Below are 24,369 nucleotides of genomic sequence, written 5' to 3' on the forward strand. Positions count from 1 at the left end.
AAATGTAGAGTTTTTTAGACTTGAACAGAACGGTCTTTAGTAAACTTTAAGTCTACGGGTCTGTAGGATCATGTTGTTGTGCTACAAAAGATAGCTTTAATAAAATTGGATAAGTGATAAAAAGTGTGAAAGAGCCTGTGTTTTAATTGTTTTTCACTATCATTTAAAGTACTTTTCTTATTCTTATCTCTAGAAACTATTAATTTTTTCTAGTGATTCATGTACACTTATGCAGCATTTTTGACATAAGATTTGACACTTTGGGATCTCTTAGATGTTGCTTTCTACTCCTGAACAGATAGGTTCTTACAGCTCATAATTGTAGGGATTGAGGGCATACTTGGAGAATCAGATGAGGGGACACTCAGCAAAAGTCCATAAACTGAAAGCATAAGCTTTGAGTTTCAGGCCCAGAATGTCTGGGAGTATAGTGTTACACTGTAAATAAATGACCTATGTTCTCTTAAACTTTTAGTGTTCTTATGTATTTCTAGGCCCTATGATATTGAGAAGAAAATCATATTATGTAATTATACTAGCTCTTTGTGAAATTTAGCCATGTACATATTTTAATGAAAAAACACTTTAATCCATATAGTATGTTTAATCTCATGCCATTGTTCTAATTTTCAGCCCTACTGAAAAAATCAGTCACCTACATTGGCTTTGGCAAAATAAAAAATGTAAAATAGGTTATTGGAATTTAATTAATTATCAATTCATTATATCACTGTATGCATGGGAAACAAATAGAATATTACCGATTTTATAAATTTTACAATTGGATTTTAGAATAATTTTTGCTAGCTATTACATATAAACTTTCTTAAGGGAAAAATAAGAATACAGCCATTATAGGGCAAGTGATATCTAAACTCATAACTTTTCTTTGTTTATTGGGTGACTTCAGCAATAGGTTGAATTGAAAACTTCAGAAGAATCTGTGATAGAAGACTAAAAATACTATGTTTGAAGCAGTGACAGAGGTAATTTAGGAATGATAAACTTCACTGATGTAAAGGGACTACCATTTTTATTTCTGCAACTAAAATTACACTGATGATAAAGTTTTTGTGAGGAATAAAGAATTGATAATGTGTAAAGTCCTTTTGACAATGCTTGGTATGTAATAATATATATATGCTCTTAGGATCATTTATATTTACTATTATTGTTGCTCTAAAGGTATCAGATAATTCTGCTATGGGACAGTTTGTTTCTATTCATTAGAATGAATCACTACTTAATGTTTTAGCAGGTCTGTTATTGGATTGGTTTCTTAATTCTAATTTAAAACATTTTTCAACTTTCAGTATTTAACTATCATAGAACTAAACCAAATAGGGTTATGGATAACTTATAATGCTCTCTTCAACATAAACCTCACTTTTTATATTTATATAATCTTTAAGATTTTTTTCTTGATATAATTCATCTACTTCTATTAGCATGTTTCCTTTAGTCATTCTTGCTTTTAAGGTGAACATTTTAGAAAAGGAATTATCAAAATTTATTTTATTTTTCATATATAGGACCATTCGACCATTTTAAAATTCCGAAGTGAGCACCTGTTGTAAATAACAAATTCATTTAGTAAAACATTTACTAAGACCTTACTCTAGTACATTGAGAGTATAAGTAAATTTTAACAATATACTGTACTTGCCTTGAAGGAATTTAAAGTTAAGTCAGAGATAGGCACATGCACAAATAAAACTGTAATACAAATTAATGATTGCCTTTTTTTGTGTTATTGTATAGAAGCGTAGGAAAAGATCTCTTAATTATGTCTGACAGGTGATTGAAAAAGCTTCACATAGATTATGTTGTTTTAAGATCCCTCCAGGGAGAGGTGAAACTTGTTTATATATTACTGTGTCTATTTATTAGTGAAAATGCTTTTAAATAATATATCCAGTGGCAGCTCTAAAATTGTATATGAGGGAAACTTGTTAAGGCAACAATTTGGGGAAGAGAGGGAGGAAATTGTCTTGACGAGTATTGCATAGCTCTCAATGTTTAGATTATATGTTATAGATCAATAAGAATAGCATTTACAAAGATGCTTTTAGTCATGCTTTACATAGTTTGAGGAAATGTCATTGTCCTTATGAAAGATCATAGTTAATTTCGCTTCTAGAAATAGAGATTATTAGAGGACAACCCCTTACATCACTTCCTATGCGACCATTGAATATGATTTTTTGAAAGATCATATTTCTGTGATTTTTTTTGAAAGTTCATGTGATTTTTTTTGAAAGTTCATGTTTCTGTGATTTTTAAATAAATATTTATAGGATTCTGATACACATTTTCAATGCTCTAAGTGTTAAAATTATTTGTTATCAAAATTTCCAACTGACCAGGTAAGAGTAAGTGCTCTCAAAAATTTCAGGAAAACAAAATATGTGAACTACATTGTAATAAATTCTAAGAGGTAAGAATGATAACATTATTATCCTTATAAATGTAGCAGTTAAGTCCTGACTAGAAAGCAGACATAGAGAAATGGTAAAGGAGAAAGTGATTATTCTTAAGCATTCTATGTTAAGAAGTCTAATAAAATGATTATCATTTTTACTTTCATCCATTCAACTAGTAGGTAAATATTTTGATTTTTCATGTTGCTAAGAAGAGGGAGTTTTTAAATATTTATATCTGTAAATCTTTGTTTATTTGATCCCCAAAATGCTATTTAAATTATTTCCATTGTGCAGGGTTTTTAAATGAATCTAGTAGGATTAGTGAAGATTGTAGAACAGCCAGTGTGGCTAGACATTGTAGTGTGGTAATTCACTATAAGCCAAGATATTATCTTGAGTCTTACACATTTAACCCCTTATTTACCTTGGTAGTAAAACACTGTTTTGGCTATTCAAATTGATTAAAATTGGTAGAGTACTGAAAAGAGTAGCTATTTGAGTTAAAAGGGCAAACTTTTAAGAGATAAAACTGAAATGTTATAATATAGTTTGTAATGTATGTAAAAGGACTCGATCATATTTCTGTTTTACTATGTATCTTCTACACTTTTATTTCAATGTAGTTCTCAAACACTTAACTTGAGTTACTGTTGTGTCATAATTATAAACATTTCAACATAATATACTTCAGCTTTTGTTTTAATAATTAAAAATTTTTTTAGTTTGTTTATAAATGATTTTTAACATCTTGTGTTAAAGGGCTTATATAAATACTTAGAAATAAAGTGAACCTGTGTAAGAACAACTAGTTTGCCAAAGAATAGTTCATGGGATAACCAGATTAAAAAAGCTTTAAACACAGCTAAGAAATAAAAGTTAACTCAATTAAAAAGTGTTTACTTAGCAACATTGAATATTTAAAACATTTATTGCTTTTGAAATTTTAATGAAGGCATGTTTTCCAACTGCTAGTGGATGTGTAAATTGGCTCATCGTTTTTCATGGATAGTTTGGTAGTATTATTAAGAGCTATAAAAAGCTTATAAATTTTGATTCATTAATTCTGCTTTTCAGTATTTTATCTCAAGGAGATATTCTGAAATGCTGAAAAACTTTCTGCTTTAAGATACTATTTCAGTTTAAAATATGGAAAAATTATCTAAATGGCCAATATAAGAATGGTTAAATAAACTTTATAATGGTTATACAAATGGTTAGATTCGCTATATAAAATAGCATATACAGCCAATAACCATGAAAGTCACAAAAGTTTTCAGAAACTTAGAAAAAGGAAATTTTAGGAAACAAAATTTAGGATAATCTCAGTTGTTTCAAAATGCATAGAAAAAAAGTTGGGAGGAAATATACCAAAAGGTTGACAGTATTTGTTGAATAGTGAGTAAAGTTTTTCCCTTTTATCTTTGTCTGCTTTCTTGATTTTACACATTGACTCGGGGGTGGGGGGCGGGGAGGGACTTATATATGCTCATTTTGTAAGTCAGATCTGATATTTAATAGAATTCTTAATCTTTGTTTAATGTTCTTTTTTATCATTTTTGGTCCATTTTACCTCATAATTGAGCGGAAGATCACTTATTGTTTTCAGAGTTCTACTTAGTTTGTAATAAGATTTTTTGGCTGGACCTAAATTGAGGATGCTTGGCTTCCTGTTGTGCCCCTTCTCCATGTGTTGAAAGAGAAGCACTTTACCAATCTGGAAGCCGTTGTTCCATTGTATTTTGATCCTTATTGGCTAATCTGTGAAAAATTACTCAAGGTTTTATTAATTGTATTTCAAGCTTTTTTGAAACAGGTATCATTTTATTAATGTTGACATTTACATATTTCACTAAAGTTTAAGCTTGACATGTTTTTCCCTGAGCATCTTGAATTATTCATATGTTCACTGATAAAAAATATATAAATTAAAATTTCACTAGTATCAAGGACACATACTATAGTATTAATATAATTTGAAATATAATAAATATATGTTAATTATAATTTTAAATAAATATAAATTTTGAATTAATATAATTTTAAATGTAATGTCTACATTTTGTAGCTTGTATATTTTTCACCCAATTTTAAACATTTAATCTTTAGTCTTTGATTTTTTTTCACTTCTAAATTTCTGATGAAATGTTTTTTTATGTACTAGAGCAGAAAAATGTAGACATAAACTTTCAAAAATGTAGTGAGTCTGTAGAGTATCAAAAGACAGTTAATGAATAAAATTTTTTAATGTTTCTCTTTTATACATATGGCTCCAAGTTCTTTTTAAAGTTAAGATGATTATTTATTCTAAAAGGTACATAGGGGTGTGATTGCATGTACGTGTATGTTGTTTTATTTGAATTAAAGTAGAAGTTTGGTTTGCCTGAAATCAAAATAGAGTTATAGAGGAGACAGAACCTTATAACAACCTAATAATAACTTGTGGGCCATTGATTTGTACAGGTTGGATGAGAAAGCAGTGTTAAAATAATGTTTGCCTGGAAATCGTAGAACCTTATTTTATAGTACTAGTAAAATAAATCACTAAATTTGTCTGGAATTTTTGTCCCTGCTACAGCACATGCTTGATGCAGATCTAAAACTAATTTTGATATTAAACTGAGTCTCTTTTTGTTTGTTATGAACAGGTTGGCTCAAAGTTAATCACTTGTCACAAACTGGTATTGGCTTGTGTTATTCCCTACTTCAGAGCCATGTTTCTTTCTGAAATGGCTGAAGCCAAGCAAACATTGATTGAGATCAGAGATTTTGATGGTGATGCAATAGAAGACCTGGTAAAGTTTGTCTATTCTTCACGGATCACTTTGACTGTTGATAATGTCCAGCCTCTCTTATATGCAGCCTGTATTCTACAGGTTGAACTGGTGGCTAGAGCTTGTTGTGAATACATGAAGTTACATTTTCATCCCTCCAATTGCCTGGCAGTAAGAGCCTTTGCAGAAAGTCACAATCGAATAGACTTAATGGAGATGGCGGATCAGTATGCCTGTGAGCATTTTACTGAAGTAGTAGAGTGTGAAGACTTTGTAAGTGTGTCACCCCAGCATCTCCATAAGCTTTTGTCCTCCAGTGATCTAAATATTGATAATGAAAAACAGGTCTATAATGCAGCCATCAAGTGGCTTCTTGCCAATCCTCAGCATCATTCCAAATGGTTGGATGAAACACTTGCACAGGTAGGAGCTGAAATAAGATTGTCTAGAAATGAACTTTATGGAAGCAAATCAACATGTTTCATTTGTCATGAAAAATGTAAATTATTAATTGATATAATACAATGTAAAAATGACTGACTCTTCTGTTTACTCACTATACTATTTAAGGATAGATCTGAATTTGTTACATTTGAATTAGAAATATCTGTTTTTTAACCCGAATATTTAAAATATTCTTTTGAGATAGTAGTAATCTTTTATTTATGCTAGTAGAAAATGGTTCTGAGGAAACAGCTCAAAATTAACTTATGGCTTTTGCTTTTGAATGAAGTTTCTAAATTTTACTGAATTACTTTGCTAATGAAAATACATTTATTCCTAATGCATATAGATTTATTCTGAAAAGAAATATAAGACATCACTTTTAATGTGCTTCACAGCTTTATAAATCTCAGAAATATGTCTCTTTTTAAATGATTTATTTATTTTTACTGTCAAGAGGTGTTACTTGGATAGGGAGATAATAGGCCTTAGAATTACTTTGAAAAAATGTCAACAAAACAAACAAAAACTTTCATTATCTTGCAGCTATATCTTATTGTGTGTGTGTGCGCGCGCGCGCACACACACTCACACACTTCTAACTCAAAATTGTATTACCTGGTTTGATCATCCCTTTAAGCTACTAGAAAATCAAGGATGTGGTTCCATAGTGTAAGGGTTACCACGTCTGCTTTACATGCAGAAGTTCCTGGGTTCGTTCCCCAGTGGAGCCACGGTCCATGGTCTGTGGCCATGCCACCCTGAACAAGCCCAGTGTCTGATTTTGGAAGCTAAGCAGGGTTAGGCCTGGTTAGTACTTGGATAAGAGACCACCTAGGAAGACCAGGTGCTGTAGGCATAAATAATAATAATAATTAATAATAATGATAATAAAGAAAAAAAATCAGTGCATCTTTAAGAGATGAATAGTGAGTACTGATACCGAAAGAGAGGATGCATCCTTGAGTTAATATTTATTTAACTTTCCAAGGTAATTGATTCAAAGAAAACACCACTTATTGTTTTAGATCTGAATGTTTCTGTGTTTAAGAAATAAACCACATTTCCATATGTTCAGTCTTAGCTTTTAAAGGAAAAAGAACAAAGCACAGCAGTTTTGCTTTGATTCTACCTTTTGTTCAGCAGCAAGGGGCATTGTGATTATAACAATACCTATTTTGGAAGTAAGAAACTTGAATGAAGACAATTAAATTATTTTATCCAGTCAATTTAAATCTGTATTTAAAAGGAGAGAACGTATTTAACATATCTGATTTCATTGGTGCAGACCAGTCCTGGAAATTGCTTTAAAACTTGGGACATTGAATGTTAAGGTTTTATGAAGTAAATGAGTTTAAAAAAGACAATATACTACAGTGAAAGTAGAGAACTACTTTCCTGTTACAACTTAAATTTTATATCTGCAACTATTCATGATCTTAGGTTCGTTTGCCTCTGTTGCCAGTTGATTTTCTTATGGGTGTTGTGGCAAAAGAACAGATTGTCAAGCAAAATTTAAAATGTAGAGATTTGCTGGATGAAGCAAGAAATTACCACCTTCACTTGAGTAGCAGAGCAGTACCTGACTTTGAATACTCTGTTCGGACTACACCAAGGAAGCATACTGCTGGTAATTAAATTACTCATTTATCAATTCTGCTTGAAGGATCTTTGTTGGATTTGAGGGTTGGTTGTGTTTGCCCAAACTTAATTGCAAGATGATTAGTATCTAATTGTCTTAAAGTAATAATTGGCAGATAAGGTTAATATGTGAATTCTTAATATATGTGATTCAGATAGTTTTACCAATAAGTCAGTTTTTTTAAAAAGCCATAACAAGTCTTAGACTCTCTGAAGAGCCTGCCAAAATATCTCTTATTTTGAGGTGTTATTGATTCTTCTGGGCAGATTTAGTTCCTCTGTCATTTGTGCTTTTAGAGCACTTCGTTTGCACTTATTTTACCATGTAGCATTGAAATTTATTTGACATGTTTTGAGCCCTTCAAAAACAGGTATCTTATTTAGTTTTGTATCTGTAGTGCCAAGCATGGAGCTTGACACTTATTGCATGTTTAAATATTTGGTTTTGCATTTTATCAAGAAAGGCACTAAATCTGACATTGCATCACTACCACATTAGACTATTAGAATCTAAAGCTTTTATTTTTGAGAAAGTGTGTACTTTCACCTTTATTTGCCACAATTTTCCCAAGAAAATGGTTCATGTTCACTTGTGTTACTCTTTGTAAATATAAAGAATATATGAAGGAGGAGGGAAAATAAATGAGGTCTAGGAATTCAGACATTGGTACTCTGGACAGAGACTTCTCTACATTTGCTGCTACCTAAGATAGTTATTAAAAAAAGAGATCTATGGAATAACCTAAAAACAGCAACACAAGGCAAAACTTGATTATGTGTAGTGGGATTTTATATAGGTAGCATAAAGAAAGTTTGAATGTCATAGATCTGCCTACGAAGTAGTTCTAAATAGTTTTAACAGGAAAAGGACTGCTGATATATTTTCTTTTTTTTTTTTATAGGTTGATTTCAAGAATTAAATTTTTTTGAAGTATAGTATTTTTTTAGTTGTGAATCCTGTTTCAGAAAGTCAAGGTATTTAATGAATATTTTCAGATTTAGATTTTAATTCAAATAACATCTTGCAGTCTAGATTATATGACAAGACATACACCGGACTCTCATATACGTGATTCGTTACATGATTGCAAGAATTTTATGAAGTAGAGTTTAGTGAAAGATTCAGTCCTCATTATGAGATTGTTGATGTTATTTCATTTTATGGATGAGGATAAAAGTATCAGGGTAATCAGAGAGGGTAAAAGTATGCTAAGGCCACACAGAGACAGCCGAGGAAGGATTTGCATCCTGATCTTTTTGCTTCATTCTTCGTTTTCTCTCTTTATCATGTTCCTGGGTGACTTATATAGCTGAAATACTGATTTCCACTTAAAGAAAACCTAATCAGTGATTGAGGTTAGTTACTTACGTGATTATAATTCCATTGGGGCCATAAACATCTATAGTTAGGGTAGATTTTTTAGTTTCTGAAGGCCTTGGTTTATTTATAGACAATTTTGACCACATAATCTTTAAAGTCTCTTCCAACTTTAAATTTCTCTGGCTTAAAATATTGAATTAGTTGGAAAAGATAGCATAAGCAGTTCTGGTCATTCATTTATGTAATCATTTGCAAATATTTATTCAGTGCCTACCACATTTGGGTTCTGGATTAAGCGTTAGAAATGCAAACACAAATAGAATATAGCCAGCCTGTTTTGAGGGAACTTGTAGTCTGATCCAGGGATATAGACATGTGAATAAATAAAAGCAATAAAATATTACAAATATTTTGATATAAGATATATTGGGAGGCACAAAGAAAAGAGTAGTTATTTTTACCTTGCAAGGGTCAGAAAGGTTTTATAGAGAAAGTAAACCTGTCTTAGTTTTTAATAATAGATTTTTCTGGGTGCCAGTTGGGGAAAGGGGTATTCTGTTCATTTTACATTTATTCAATGCCTAATACATGCCAAGCACTATGCTAGTCCTTATTAGTGCATAAATACTTAACAAACAGTCTTAACCTAGCTTAGATTCTGGTGACTAATAACAGCGTAATAGATCATTTCAGTACTGTATATTAAGTGAATGATAGTTGCTATCTGAATACTGAGGATGAGAACTAACTATATACATGTTGCAAGAGCATGAAGTTTTAACAGAGAAGGAGAGAGAAGATCAGGTTGGACAGTGTTAAGGCCTTTATGCTGTTCTAAGACTTTATCCTGTAGGATTTTGGTTCTCAGTGTGTGAGGGAAGTGGTGGCCCTGGACCAGTAGCATCAGCATTCACTTGGGAACTTATTAGAAATATCAATTCTTGGACCTACTACAAACCTACTGAATCAGAAACTTTAAGGATCAGGCCCCACAATTAGTATTGTATGCCTTTTGGGTGATTCTGAACCACACTCAAATTTTGTGTGTTTTTTTTTTGTTGTTGCTGTTGTTAATTGTAGTAAAATATATATAGGAAAGGAATACCCCATTTTATTGTGTTTCTCTAATATTGTATTTTTTACAAATTAAAAGTTAAGGCCTTCCACCAGAAAAAAGATAATGAGTTGCTTAAAGATCAAATGATGGTTAGCATATTTTTTAGCAACAAAGTATTTTTTAATTAAGGTGTATATTTTAGTTTTTTAAGACATAACCCTGTTGCACACTTAATCGACTATAGTAGAGTGTACGCATAACTTTTATATGCATTGGAAAATCAAAAAATTTGTATGATTGGCTTTATGGCACTTTATTAAATAATCTGGAACCAAACCCGCAATATCTCTGAGGTATGCCTGAAAAACATAAAAATCTCCATTTTTAAATGTACAGTTTAGTGTTGCTGAAGTGTTTTTTTTTTTTTTTTTTTTAAACACTAATGAAGGTAATGAAAGCTGTTTAAAGAGTTTTTTAATTAGGTTACTCTGTTGACAGTCGGAAAGCAAAAAAAAAAAAAAAGACTGCTAAGTGATAAGAGAGGACAGGATTTCGCAGTAGTTGGGTAATAGCTAGTGAGGGCCTGCACTAGGGCAAGGGAGAGGAAGGACACAGGGAAGGCAGAGGTGCTTTAGATAAGTGAGGAAGGGAGATCCTTTTGAATAATTTGAGTTTGAGTGCCTGTGGGACATCAAGTGGAAATGTGACTTAGAAATATAGATTGGAAGGCATTATGGTACAGATGGAATTAAAAATAATGAACTTCTCCTTTGTGAGCATGAAATATGTGAGAAGGGATGAAACACGGAAAACAAGAAAGAGAAATGATTGGAGACAAAAGGAGATTTTGGTATTAGGGAAATCAAGAAAGTTAAAGAGTTTCCCAAAAAACAGAGTGATCAACATATCAAATATTGCAATTGTGTTCAGTAAGAAATTAATTTAAGGGTTCGTTGGATCTTGTTATGACCTTAGCAAGAGCAATTTTACATAGTAAATGAGGATCTAAAACATTGTAATGGGGTGTTAGCAAGCAGAGATAGTAAAACATTGTAATGAGATGTTAGCAAGCAGAGATAGCTAGTGTATCCTATTTGAGACATTCAGATGAGAGAAAAAAAAATAGGTTTCTAGTAATGTAATAACATTGAATACTATCCGAATAGCTTTTTTTTTTTTTTTTTGGGTAAACCAAATTTTAGCTTCCTAAATATTTTTTCCATAGTAATTTTCAAATTAGGGAGCTGTGATTTTGACTTCTCTTTTGTGGCTTTACCTTTAGGTGTCCTGTTTTGTGTAGGTGGTCGAGGTGGATCTGGTGATCCTTTTCGCAGTATTGAATGCTATTCTATCAACAAAAATAGTTGGTTCTTTGGACCAGAAATGAATAGTCGAAGACGACACGTGGGTGTAATCTCTGTGGAAGGTGGGTTCACTATTGTCTTGAATCACATCCCATGATCATAATACTCTTTTTAAATATTTTAACTTTGAGAATTCTTTCTTTCTATAAGAAAATTGCTAAATTATAAAATGTTTCAGTATATCAGTAAAATATTTGGGTGGTGATTATTTTCTTGCTTTATGCTCACTGATGTTCAGTGTACTATCTCCTGCTAATAGGTGCTTACCGGGAAATGAGTATCAGGGAAAAGGGAGTTAAACTATTCTGAGTTACATTTGCAAAAGAAACTGAAGAAACATGTTTATTGAACCTAAATATAATATATATCAGCTTTTTGCTATACCCATTTATTTGTTACTGAAATGAGGTTTTTATTTTGACTGGCTGCTAATGATAATGATTAATTGCAGATCCATGGTTAAATTGTTGGGAGACTTTTAAAACTCACTTTTTTTCCTGATTATAAACATAAATGCTTTTTGGGGAAAATATGAAAATATTTTAATAGAAAATAAAAATTATCTGTAACCCAAACACCCAGAAATTGTCACAGTTAACATTTTGGTATATAATCTTTCCATTTTTTTGTGTGTGTATTTTTATTTCATTCAGAAAAAGTTTGTTCATATTATATTGTTTTATATTTTACTTTTTCTTTATGTAACATAAGAGCATGTTTTAATTTTACTAAACATTCTTTGAAAGCGTGATTACTGATTTTTATCTACTAAGGAATAAAAAGTTCGGAAACCTAAGGGAGAGATAGTGTTTCAGCATTTAAATAACTTCATGTAGAGCAGCACGGTCCAGGCATTTTATTAAGTAGAAGCTTACATTTTCATTTGACTATAGAAGTAACATTGATTATAATGTTGAACAGAAGAATACTTGTTGACCATTATGTTGTTCTAATTACACATTATATATTTTTTATTTGGAATCAAATGAAAATATTTCTCTATTTGACAGGTAAAGTGTATGCAGTGGGTGGACATGATGGAAATGAACATTTAGGTAGCATGGAGATGTTTGATCCTCTCACTAATAAATGGATGATGAAGGCATCAATGAACACAAAGAGGTAGATAGCATGGAAATTAATTTTTATATGTTGGTAGAAAATTTAAAAAGCTTTCTATAATTGAAAGGGGCCGATTTTTCACTTTTTACATTTTTAAAACTTTCTTCTTAAACATATTTTGTTAAGGTGATGATGCTTTGCTAAAACTTTTTATGTTTTCTTAAGAATTAAAAATGGAATTATGTTTTGGAATATGATAATGATCAAGTCCATAGTTTTCACTTACATGAGCATTTAAAAAAATGTTTATTTTGAAATTTTAGATTTTTAGAAAAGTTGCAAAAATGTTTAAATTCCTGTGTGCCTGTAGTTCTCAACAGAGGTGATTTTGCTCCCTTTGTGAAACACTTGGCAATGACTGGAGGAATTTTTAATTATCACAACTCGGGCTGGGTGCAGAGAAGTTGAGGGATTTGCTGCTGGCACCTAGTTGGGAGAGGCCAGGGATGTTCCTAAAGATCCCGTAATGCACAAGAAAGTCTACCACAGCAAAGAATTATTTGGCCCCAAATGTTAGTAGTGCTGAGATAGAGAAATCCTGCTGTATACTCCTCACCCAGCTCCCATGATAACATCTTACATCATCATAGTACAATTATTGAAACCAGGAAATTAATATCGATAAAGAGCTATTAATTAATCTGTAGACCTATTCGACTTCTGCCGGTTTTTCCACACATTATGCACTTCTAATTGGTTTTTCTTATCTAATTGTGTTGGTTAATGATCTAATATAATGTGAATAGTAACAGATAGATGTTTTTGTCTTGTTCCTGATTTTAATGAAAATGTCTCTAGTGTTTTCCTATTAAGATACTGGCTTTAGGATTAAGGTTATATTTATTTTAATGTGTTAAGAAAATTCTTTCAATTTCTATTATTTTTATCATGAGCATTAATATTTAATATTTTCATCTACAATAAATCGAAATATATGTTGATAAATAGATCGATCAGTATGAAGGGTAGGAAGATTTTTAGTAACATGACTTAGGAAATATTGACTGACTAGCCTGTTGAGAATTTTTTGAATGACTCAAATACCAAATTTTTGATATCTTAAAGTGGAAAGATAGTTAATATGTGACCAAATCAGGATTCAAAAGCATAGTAGTACCAAACATACTCTAGATCTAGAGGAAGAACCTAAAACGTTAAAATTAGAGTTATAGGTTAAAACCTGTTTTAGTATTTTTAAAAAATCAGTTACACCAGTAGAATATATTGGGAAGTCAGGTTTGTGATTATGTTTCATATGGAAAAAGTACCTGAACCAGTATGAAGCACAGCTCTTAAAAAACAAGATAAGGGTAAAAGCAAATATAAAATAGTTGTCTACATTAAGAGAAGTAAAACTCTTAGATAAGGGAGATTGTACTTCTGTATGCTAACCTGTCTATATGTATAGCTGTGGTCTTAAAGTAGGATATGCAACATCATTTGGGGTGCGCAAATAAAAAATTAGACTTTGTACATTAACCTATTAGTACCGTAATATGTTTATAATTCGAAAACAATTATGGTATGGGGTACACAAAAATTGTTATAAATTGAGAGTGACAACCTAGGCTATATACATGTAAGTATGGACTTAGAGGTAAGAGATCTGAAAGCTATGTCACATAAAAATTTTTTGAAGGGTTGTGGTCTGGAGATATGAGGACTTAGCATATCTAGATATTTTAAGAAATGCATAGTGCTTTAGAAGGAAGGAATAAATATTTATAGTTCAATATAATAGTAATGAAGAATACTGTAATACCTCTCAATGACTGGAACTATATATGCATATGTCAGAAAGATAACATTTATTTTACAGTAAATGAGAGATTAGCTTACCTATTATTTTCCTTTTTGAAACAAAATTCAGCAAATAGGGTGATGATTTGAAAGACTGAGCTTAATAATTTACGTAAATCTAGATACTACAGTAATTCTGCCTTTTTGTTTCAGATCGAAAATGTAATTGAGGAAAGAAAAAGAGGGCTACCTGAATATTAAAAATACTGCTTAAGAGTAGCTTTGTATAGAGAACAAAAATCAAACATTTCTATTGCAATTTTAATTTTATTTAAAAAAAAAACAACAGATAAATCCAGATAAAACCTAACTTTAAACGTTGTGGCTTGTGTGGTTTGTATGTAGCAATGTTCTGTAAGAGTTAAAAATGACGTTACCAAAACAAGCAATTTTAAGTTAAACTGCATGAGGAGAAATAATCCTAGGGGGAAAAAGCTGATCTTGAAATGTACTATTATATCCCACTTATCTACAAATGACATTTTAATACTTTAATAGGGTTTGATTTATGCTGTGTGGAAACTACAAATAAATAGTTTAAATTCTAGTACTTGAATGAAAATGAGGGAGAAAATCCTAAAGTACATTTTGAATCTTTATCTCCTTGTCTCTTTATCATGCTAAGCTAATTTTTAGCTAAGGATTGAATGAAACTTTTCTAGCAAAATAGTAGTTGAATTTCCTTAATCTTTTAAAATATGCCCTGAGCACTTTACAATAGCTATCCAACTGTATGAAAAATAATATAAATGCAATTATTTCATCATATTATTGGCTTATAATTTGTATCCTCAAATCATTTTTTCAGTATGCATTTCAGGGTCATTATCACATGTAAAATATCTGGTTTTCTTTATTTTCTCCACTTCTTTTTCATCTTTCTACCAAAATTGACCATCGTTTGTTTAACCTGTGGTTTTATTGAAACTTGTTAGCCTAACAGCATCTCTGGGGATTGATTTATTTATTCAAGAAACAATGGTTAAGTGCCCATTGCAAGACATACCAGGTGCTGAAGATAGAGCAATAAATAAGACAGCCAAAGCCCCTACTTCCATAGAGCTTACATTCTAGAAGGGAAGATACAAATAAAGGCATGATTACAAAGGCGATAATGTTAGCACAGAGTAAGTAAACGGTGCTTGAGAGTGGAGATCTTACAGTTCCATTTAACCTAAGATCTGAAGGGCTGGAAAAATTTAATCTTTTAAGTGGTGGTGGTAGGAAGAGTGGCGGGTGGAAAGAGATTAAGTGTCTTCGAAAATCTGGAGGTGAATGAGAGGAGAATGCATGGAAGAAGTTCAATGTAGCAGACAGCAAAAGAAATGGCGTCAAGTATAAGGCTGAAATAGTAGGCAAAGAATGAGGGCCTTCAAGATTTGCCAAGATTTCTTATTTTATCAGTTGGGCTTTGAAATATGTACACATACACTATTTTAAAAAATAGGTGAATGATTTCTCATTTCAAAGATCCTTGCATATGAAATGGTGAAGGGATTTGAGAAGGCCAGAGTGAAAACAATCTGGAGACCAAAAGGGTTATTGTAATATTATTTCAGTCCAAAAATAATGGTGGCTTGGACTAAAGTAGTAGAAGTTGGGAGAGAGATAAGAGCACATATTTGAGAGAGAGTTCAGAAGTGTATAATCAACAAGATTTAATGATAATTAGATGTGGGAGGTAGAAAGAATGATATTGTAGAGGCAGGGATGATTCTTCAGTTCCTCGCTTTAAGCAACTGAGTATGGATAGTCATGTAATTTTCTACATTAGAAAAAACAAGACTGTGAACAGAAAAAATTTTTTTGTTTGTCTCGTTATGGGTGTATTCTGTTGCTCTATAACCAATTAGGAAAACAAATAATTGTTGCTTTGTAATCAATTACTACATACTTAGCAGCTTAAAACAACATTTGTTTTTTAGCTCACAGTGCCATAAGTCAGAAGTCTAACAGGTTTGACTTTTCCACTTAGGGACTCACAAGGCCAAAATCAAGGTGTAGGCTGGGCTAGGCTCTTCTCTGGATGCTCTGAGGAAGAAACTGCTTCCAAGGTCATTTAGATTATTGATAGAATTCTGTTCTTTGTAATTATAGGACTGAGTTTCTCATTTTTACTGGCTATTGGCTAGGGGTTGCTCTCAGCTCCTATAGACCACTCTTAGGTCCTTTCCAGTTGTTCCCCTCTGTTGTCAAACAAGCAGCAGCATGCAGAATCCACCTCATTCTTTGAGTTTCTGACTTGTTTTCTGCTTCCTGCTGGATAAATCTTTCTGCTTTTATAGGGCTCGTGTGATTAGATTAGGCCCACTCAGGTAATCTCTCCTTTGCTATATAATGTAACATATCATAAGCATACGAGTAAAACTAGAGGGTGAATATCCTAGTGGAGACATCTTAAAATGCAGCTCTCCACAATGAGAGTGAATTTCATTTCAGATTAAAGTTAAGGTTGAAGAGCCAGCAAGACAGATTTGAGGTAGAAGTTGAGGTAGAATATATGTCTGGGTATATATGTTAGAGTTATCCTAAATCTATGGAAAAAATTAGATCACCTACAGAAAGAGAGTATAGAGTGATATGAGGCCTTAGGGACCTTCATAATTTAATGATGGAGTAGAAAAGAAGGCACTGATAAAGGAAGCTGAAAAGCACCAACTAGAGATGTAGAAGGGAAGTCCAATGTACAATGTCATGAAAATCAAGAGAAGAGAGGTTTGAGGCATAGGAAATAGCTAATAACATTATCTACTTTTGGGGTTAGTCTGTTAAGAGGGAGGGAGAATTATTAGGTACACTTATTTCTGCCATGATATAACTCATGTTCTAGAGGGCACATGTGTTTACACCTAAAATATTTTCTATTCACTGTATTTTGTAAGTCTTGTTTATACTCAAGAGAAAAGAGGTTAAGGTGACTGAAGATGAATATTATCCTTCAGAACTCTTTCCTAGGATGCTCTTTTGGTAGAGCAGCTGCGCTCTTCAGTAGTCATTGTAGCTAATACATAGCACTTAATATGGGCCAGTCACAGTTCTTAGTGCTTTACCTATATTAACTCATTAATAGTTGTGTCTACTCCTTTCTCAAATGGGTTACAGATGAAGAAGCAAGGTAGTAGAAGTTTATAAAATATTCTACTTTATCCAAAGTATATACCAAGTCAGTGACAAATAATAGTTTTAGAATAGTTCAACTTTTGATCGCTGCAATGTATTCTAAGAAATCGATATAATTTTTTTTTCAGTCACCATTACAATGAATTACCTTTTAACGTGGACTAAGTGTCTTCCTTTCCTAGGAGAGACAGAAATGCCTTTCAAAAAAAGCAAAGTGATATAAAACTTGTAATATAAAAATTGATTTTTTATATGGTATTTTTTATGTGGTATTTCTTTGCCATTACATGACTTTAGAAATGAGATTGACTTCTGACCTCCATAGCAAACCATCTGTCAGTTCATCAGCCTCTCAGTTGTGCAACTGTGTGTTTTACTAATTGAATGTTTTGGACTCCATTTATAGTAGTTTGTTGGGTTATACTTTATTATTTTATTTAAATTTAACCTATGTAGTCTATGCATTGTAAAACTCCAGAGGGCACTGTTCACATAAACCTGCACACTTTTGCAGCCTTATAGCCATCTACTCAGAAGCTTTGATAAATCTAAAAATAATGGGAAAGAAAACACTGAAGTGTTAGCACGATGAATGACTTGCATTAGCTCAGCTTTTTTTGCTACCTTTTTTTCTAGTAAAAAAAAAAAAAAACCAACCAGATGCTAAAGTGTGTTTTATTATCTTTGCAGGCGAGGAATTGCCTTGGCCTCTTTAGGAGGCCCGATTTATGCCATTGGAGGGTTAGATGACAACACTTGCTTCAATGATGTGGAGAGATATGATATAGAATCTGATCAGTGGAGTACAGTGGCACCAATGAATACTCCCCGTGGAGGAGTTGGCTCTGTGGCTCTAGTAGTAAGTTATGTGGCAGCTTGCTCATTGGGTTGCATTGCATCACATTTCTGACCAAATAAGGAAAGATCTGGTTTATTCATATCTTCAGTATTAATTACACACTATATTATTTCATGAAATACTGCTTTCTTTCACATTCTGATCTACCATTAGGACAATATATGTCAATTCAAAATCTGACATCATTTGCTTTCATTTTCTTTTTATTTAGAACCATGTTTATGCAGTTGGTGGCAATGATGGAGTAGCTTCTTTATCTAGTGTGGAGAGGTATGATCCACATCTGGATAAGTGGATAGAAGTTAAAGAAATGGGTCAACGAAGAGCAGGCAATGGAGTCAGTGAGCTCCATGGTTGCTTATACGTTGTTGGTGAGTGGGTGGTATTTCTCTGTTCTAATTTATTTCAGGACATATTATGACGGTTTTATACAACAAAAAACTAACTGAAATTATATTGCATTTAGGTTCAAATGGAATCCACTCTAAGATTTGCTTTTGAATTCTTAAGGTTCACATTCATGCTTTTTTGTTTACATCTTCCTCTTTCATGTTTAAAACTTCTACTTCCTTATTTTTACTAGGAGTAGCAAGTATATCTAAGGTAAAGGATTACATTTAAATAAGATATGTTTTTAATGTAAGGACACAAATTGAATGTACTTTGCTAAAATCTTTAAAGATCTAAGATATGTTTTTCTTATCTCATTTCAAGGGAATTATGTTGACTACTTTAAGCAAACCAATATGTATTGTTCATAATGGGTCCTGGTATCTTTATGTTATTTTTGACTTAACTGAATTGGAAGGAACCACAGGGCAGTGCTTTCTTAAACTTTAATATGCATATGAATATAGAGGCACTGTTAACTGCAAGGGAGGGACTCAGCTTCTGTATTTCTAACAGCTCCCTAGTGAAATTGATGCTATTTCTGGTCTACCTAACATACTTCCAATAATAGGAAGACCTTAAAGGACTATGAGATGAGAATAATAACAGTTATCTTTCAGAATTGTTTTAAGAATTAAAGGTAATATATATTAAGCATCTCAAACTGTGTCTGGTACTTTGTAGTTTCCCAGTAAATGTGTAGCTATATTGTGCTTAGTAATCCCTTCCTTTACAGAGGAAGTAATGAGTTCAGAGAGGTTGTCACTAGCACATGCCATACTATGTTGATGTAAATTGTTTGGTATTACATAACTTACAGTTTTTGATAACAATAGCTTTTAAATATCTGTAAGTAATAGGAGTAATGCTGAATCTTCCAGTGCTCACGTGTATTAAAGAAGATAAATAACATAATTTACCTTTAGATCTTACCTGATCAACAGGTAGGCAATTCTGGGAGGAGTCAGAGATTTAGAGAGAGCGAATAATTTACTCAAAGTCACATGCCTAAATAAGTGACAAAGCTATAATTTGAACTCTGGTCTATGAGAAACCAGAGTTTACGGTATACTGCTGCTACCTCTCACAGCACCCTTTCTAGCATAGGCACTGACATGTGTAATGTCAGTAGAGTATCATTGTTGCTATTACTTATTAAGTCTTCTGGGCCCTTATAGTTAGAACAGATGTGGTAAAAATAAGACATCGTGCCTTTTCTATTCCTCTGCTTTGAATTCTTTATTATAAATTTATACGTGTTACCTAGAGAAATGATAGGAAGCCAGTCTAAAAGGTGGCTGTAGAAAATGTTTTATATCATGGTTGTGACAATGACACTACTGTATACATTTGTTAAAGCTAATCAAATTATGCACCAAAAATTGGTGAATTTTACCTCAATTAAATAAGCTTAAACCCATTAGAGAAGTTGACTCTTGATATTCTTTTTACTGACCTTGTTTCTAAATACACCGGTCATAATATCAGCTCTTCCTGTCCTCAGGAAAAATAGGCTTAGTCATCAAAGAGAATTATTACTCATGTAGACTGAGATAGAGCCTAAAAAAAGACAACCTATGTTTAACCCTCAGGAATATTATAAGTAACATTGTTATAATGATGTATAGAGAGGACCGTTACCATCTAGAGTATGCAGCATGAAGATGTAGTTTTGGCAAAAATTTGTAAGAATTCAATCATAGTCCACTGCCTATAATTATGACAGTAATTATAGTTTTAAGAGAGATGGTTGGAAAACTTTAATTGTCATCTAAATAAATCAAATGATTTAATTTAGTTTCTTCTCAAGCCCTATTACTGTTTGAAAATATAGTACGTACATGTACACACACAGAGAAGGAATCTCAGTGCTGTCTCGCTTGCCTCTAGGAGGCCAAGGAAAAATATGAGTGTGTGTGTTCGTTTTCTCTTAAATTATCTTCTTAGATCTGGGGACTCCAGTTTTTCCCACTTGAAGATTTTTAATCCTAGTAGTGAAGTAAAGTATTATTTCAGTTATCTTGAATTGTAGAAAATGTCTAGTGGAAGTTAGTAGTGGTGATAGGTGTTGAGGTGAATTATTTTCCCTGATTTTCTCTATTTTTCTAAAATGTTTTTAAAAGATTGGATTTGTAGAAGCTATTGAGTTGAGATTTAACAGTTAATTTGTATAAAATATAACACTGTATTAAAATCTTTCTTTCTTTAGGTGGTTTTGATGATAATTCTCCTCTGAGCTCGGTTGAGCGGTATGACCCTCGAAGCAACAAGTGGGATTATGTAGCAGCGCTTACCACTCCCAGGGGTGGAGTGGGGATCGCAACAGTGATGGGCAAAATCTTTGCAGTTGGTGGTCATAATGGCAATGCATACTTAAATACAGTAGAAGCATTTGATCCAGTGCTGAATAGGTAATTTTTATATTTTCTCTATGCTTTAATGGGATCTTTCAGTAACAGATTACTCCAAAGTACTAAAATGCTACCAGATGTAGTTAATATAAAACATTTGGGATATTGTCCTTAGGAAGCCTGCTTCTTTCAAAACCAGTCCTGTGATAGGGAGTTTTTGTCTTGGTTGGTATCTCGAGTAAAGTAAATCATGCTTTGTTTTAAATAATATTTCTCCTCTGTCTTTTCAGGTGGGAGCTTGTTGGATCTGTGTCTCACTGCAGAGCTGGAGCAGGTGTAGCTGTGTGTGCCTGTTTAACCAGCCAAATTCGAGATGTTGGTCATGGATCCAGTAATGTTGTTGACTGTATGTGATTTGAGTTCCAGCTGCCAACAATTTAGTCATATCTGTCTGATAGGCAAGAAAGACAACCAGGATTTTGTATGACCGTCTTTGAACAGTTTTAACTGCTACTAGAGTCTTATTTAAATGTAAACTGTTGTATTGAGACCAAGTACAACTTTTGGAATGGTAGCTAAAGAATTATTAGTAATGAAGTTAAATTAGATACTCCCCATGTCAGCAAATAACTGAGTAGGGAAAGAAGATATTCTAACTTGAAACCATACCTCCTCTGAAAGATGTTTAAAGTAGTGCCAAAACCTCGAAATCCATTTTTTAAAAAAGTGTGGATGAATCAAAATATAAAGTGGAGTCATTTGCTAGGTTTTACCTACCTTTTTTTTTGCTTAAAAAAATCTACTGCCTTGGGCAGTAGATTTTTTCTAAAGGAGAGATTAGAAACTAGTCATCAACACAGGGATATCAGGATAGTAAGAGATCTCCTTTTGAAGAGCATTTCTACTTGGTGCTGATGAATTTACGCCTTGCTTTTTCTAGGCGTTGATCTTTCAATTTCTTGGATAGTTATAGAAATAGAAAAAATGTTTCATCTTTCTGAGTACTACTTGGCTGCATTTTCAGAAGCTTATTAGGAGTATTGTAAGATCTTAATTTCAGTTTGAATGATTAGGACATAAAAGACCTAGCTGAACTAATTTCATCTGAATGAATGTACACTTTTATTTTTTTCATCCCATGCAAAAGGAATTTTTTCATAGTCAAAACTTGAACCAGAGTAAATATTACAGGAAAGCTTTAGAGTTTTATTATTCTGGTCAAGAGACCTTGAGAAAAAATGGTACCAATTATATGACTCTCTAATGAGGGGAATCTGAAAATATGTTTAACGCTCTTCTTTGATTTATTTAATCATTTGATTTTTGAACCCAAGATTTATTATCTTTTTCTTTTGCTATTTGACATCATCCTAGTTTTTCTAACTGTACAGAATCTAGATTAATTTATTATCAGAAAATAAATGCATTTTTACAAAAACCCTTTTTATGACTTTAGTTTACTGATTAGTTTAAGTCCATCAGTACCAATAAAAGATACTGTTGGTAAAAACAGAATAATTGAAACTACTGTTTTTCCTGTTTTATTTAATCCCCTCTGGTATATTTACTGAACTTTAATTGAAAATATTTCCATACATTAATTTGAAGCCAGGATATTGATACACCTACTGATTTAATAGCTCTTCATGGTTTTAACTAGCATTATAAAATGGTACTTGTTCATTATATGTATTTTAAAAAATATTTATGAAGAATATTAAAATATTTATTTTGTTTTTGCAAGGCAGTTTGGTACCTATTTCCCAGGGCTTCTTAAATTTTCCTTTAGCGAAGCCTTAGACTTTAGTATAGTTCTCTGTTGGTCAGTCATCTGGTTCATAAGGAAGCTGGGCAGTGAAGAACCATAACCCCAGCCCTGAGGTTCATTTCCTAGTAGCTCTGATGGCAACCTGGGCTTGTCAATACAGTAATAGATCAAAAAGTCACATTACAAAAGTCAGTGCATATTAGGTATAATAGACCCCAGAAAAGAAAAGGAAAATTGTAAGAGGGCTCAGGCTAGCAGATAAAGGGGTCTTTCATGAAGCAGATTTAAAAGTTTCCCAGTTATGCTAGTTTTTGCTTTCAGCCTTTGGGCAAGTTCATATGCCATTGCCAGATCTGAACCAGGGTTTTCTTGTATGACTATAAACATATTTCAGTCAGTCTCAAAAACATTTGATTCTATAACACTTACTAGACTGGCTACAACTGACTGCATGTAGAAAATAAGTCTCAAAACCTGGTTTCAGTTGTGTATTTCTCCTATCTAATGAAGTTTTTGTATTACAGTGCTAGTCTAGCTGTGGTTACTGGTATGTTTCTTATATTTATTTTTGTGGTGAAGGGGATTTTGATCTTATTGTTTCTAAGATTATTCAAAATGTTTTTTTCTTTAACATTTCTGCTTTTGTCATGTGTATAAAGTTTAAGAGCATGAAGATGTTACATTTCTTTCTCTGGTTTTATTTTACAGTAGCCATCTAACATACTAAGTTAGATGACTAGCTACCCATAAAATATGAACTACTCATAAGAGGAGTAAAGTGAAGTAAATGGAACATATGTGTATGGGCAGTCAGCAGCATAGCCTTGAAAGACCTGACAATGGTGTGAAAAGATAAATAGTGGAATCAGTATGCACAGTCTCTTTATTAAACACACATTCTTTGAGACAAGAAATGAGAGTCAGGCTGAAGGAATCATACAGTTAAAAGATGATTATATTCATAGGTATGAAGAGATGAAATACTCAAAGATGGCTTCTTAATTGTGAGATCTGTTACTTTAACCTCAGATGTTAATAGCGCCTACCAAAAACTGATGTAAAATAGAGCTAAAAATTTGAAGTTGTAAATGGAAAAAAAAAAAAGTGAAAATTTGCATATTCTTCAAGATATATTTAGGTGCTTTTGTGTGATTTTTCCCACATAGTCTTAAAGCCACTGCTTTACTATATTGCACTGTCACTTTAAAAACAAAATAATTTCACTTTATTCTGTATAACTGATTATTTTTTAAATATTTGAATAAACTTTATACTCCCTTTAAGGAGTATTATTCATTCTCCTAATTTGCAAATGTATTTTGAACTCAAAATGCTGTTAAATGCTTCAATGAGAGATTGTTGGAAGTCATATAAACTACTCTGGCAATTGGTAAACTTGAGAATTTTTTGTTCCTTTTTTTCTCCATGTAGTATATGATAGAGCATGCATTTAGAATCTAATTTATATCTTATCAGTTAAGAATGTTTTCTGTGGTTTCTCATTTTAGACTTTTAAAGAAATTATTATTGGGATGTCACTGGCTCTTTTTCAAACTTTATGTGGAGTTGCAAGTGGCAATACAACTTTAATATTAATTTTTTAATATTATATAAATCTGTGTAGTGAAACTTAAGCAAATCAAAGTAATAAATTATCACGTACACTCCCAAATACTGAGATCAAAGAGCTGGGTTTATATTAGTGCTATTTATTGACTAAAATATATTGCATGTATCTATTATGAATAGGAATTTCTTTCTATAAGGTCTATGTAACGTTGCTTCTCATTGCTTGTTTTTATAGAATCTTATCAAAATGATGTAATTGTTTCTCCATCCCTCAAATACAAATCAATTTAGTAGGTTGGCTGCAATATTTTTTTCATAAAAAGGATCTTTTTGTTTAATCAAAAATAGGAAGATTTTCATTACTCTTAC

The 24,369-nt window shown here is 32.2% G+C and overlaps 1 protein-coding gene across 6 annotated transcripts in view; it reads left to right on the forward strand.

The window, feature by feature from the left end:
* KLHL8 (kelch like family member 8) overlaps positions 1-24,116 on the forward strand; it is a 100,436-nt gene extending 76,320 nt beyond the window's left edge. For 5 of the 6 annotated variants that reach the window (XM_016161064.2, XM_036227728.1, XM_016161065.2 and 2 more), the window contains 8 exons: positions 5,069-5,617; positions 7,082-7,268; positions 10,940-11,083; positions 12,032-12,143; positions 17,754-17,922; positions 18,134-18,293; positions 20,522-20,723; positions 20,954-24,116. In XM_016161064.2, coding sequence (XP_016016550.2) covers positions 5,069-5,617; positions 7,082-7,268; positions 10,940-11,083; positions 12,032-12,143; positions 17,754-17,922; positions 18,134-18,293; positions 20,522-20,723; positions 20,954-21,077 — 1,647 coding nt within the window. In that variant the 3' untranslated portion in view covers positions 21,078-24,116. Of the gene's footprint in view, positions 1-910; positions 987-5,068; positions 5,618-7,081; positions 7,269-10,939; positions 11,084-12,031; positions 12,144-17,753; positions 17,923-18,133; positions 18,294-20,521; positions 20,724-20,953 lie in introns of all 6 variants that reach the window. The other variant, XM_016161070.2, reaches the window with a different exon arrangement.
* The last annotated feature ends 253 nt before the right edge of the window (positions 24,117-24,369 follow it).

Source organism: Rousettus aegyptiacus, unplaced genomic scaffold (genome assembly GCF_014176215.1).
Source record: "Rousettus aegyptiacus isolate mRouAeg1 unplaced genomic scaffold, mRouAeg1.p scaffold_m13_p_10, whole genome shotgun sequence".
Taxonomy (NCBI): Eukaryota; Metazoa; Chordata; class Mammalia; order Chiroptera; family Pteropodidae; genus Rousettus; species Rousettus aegyptiacus.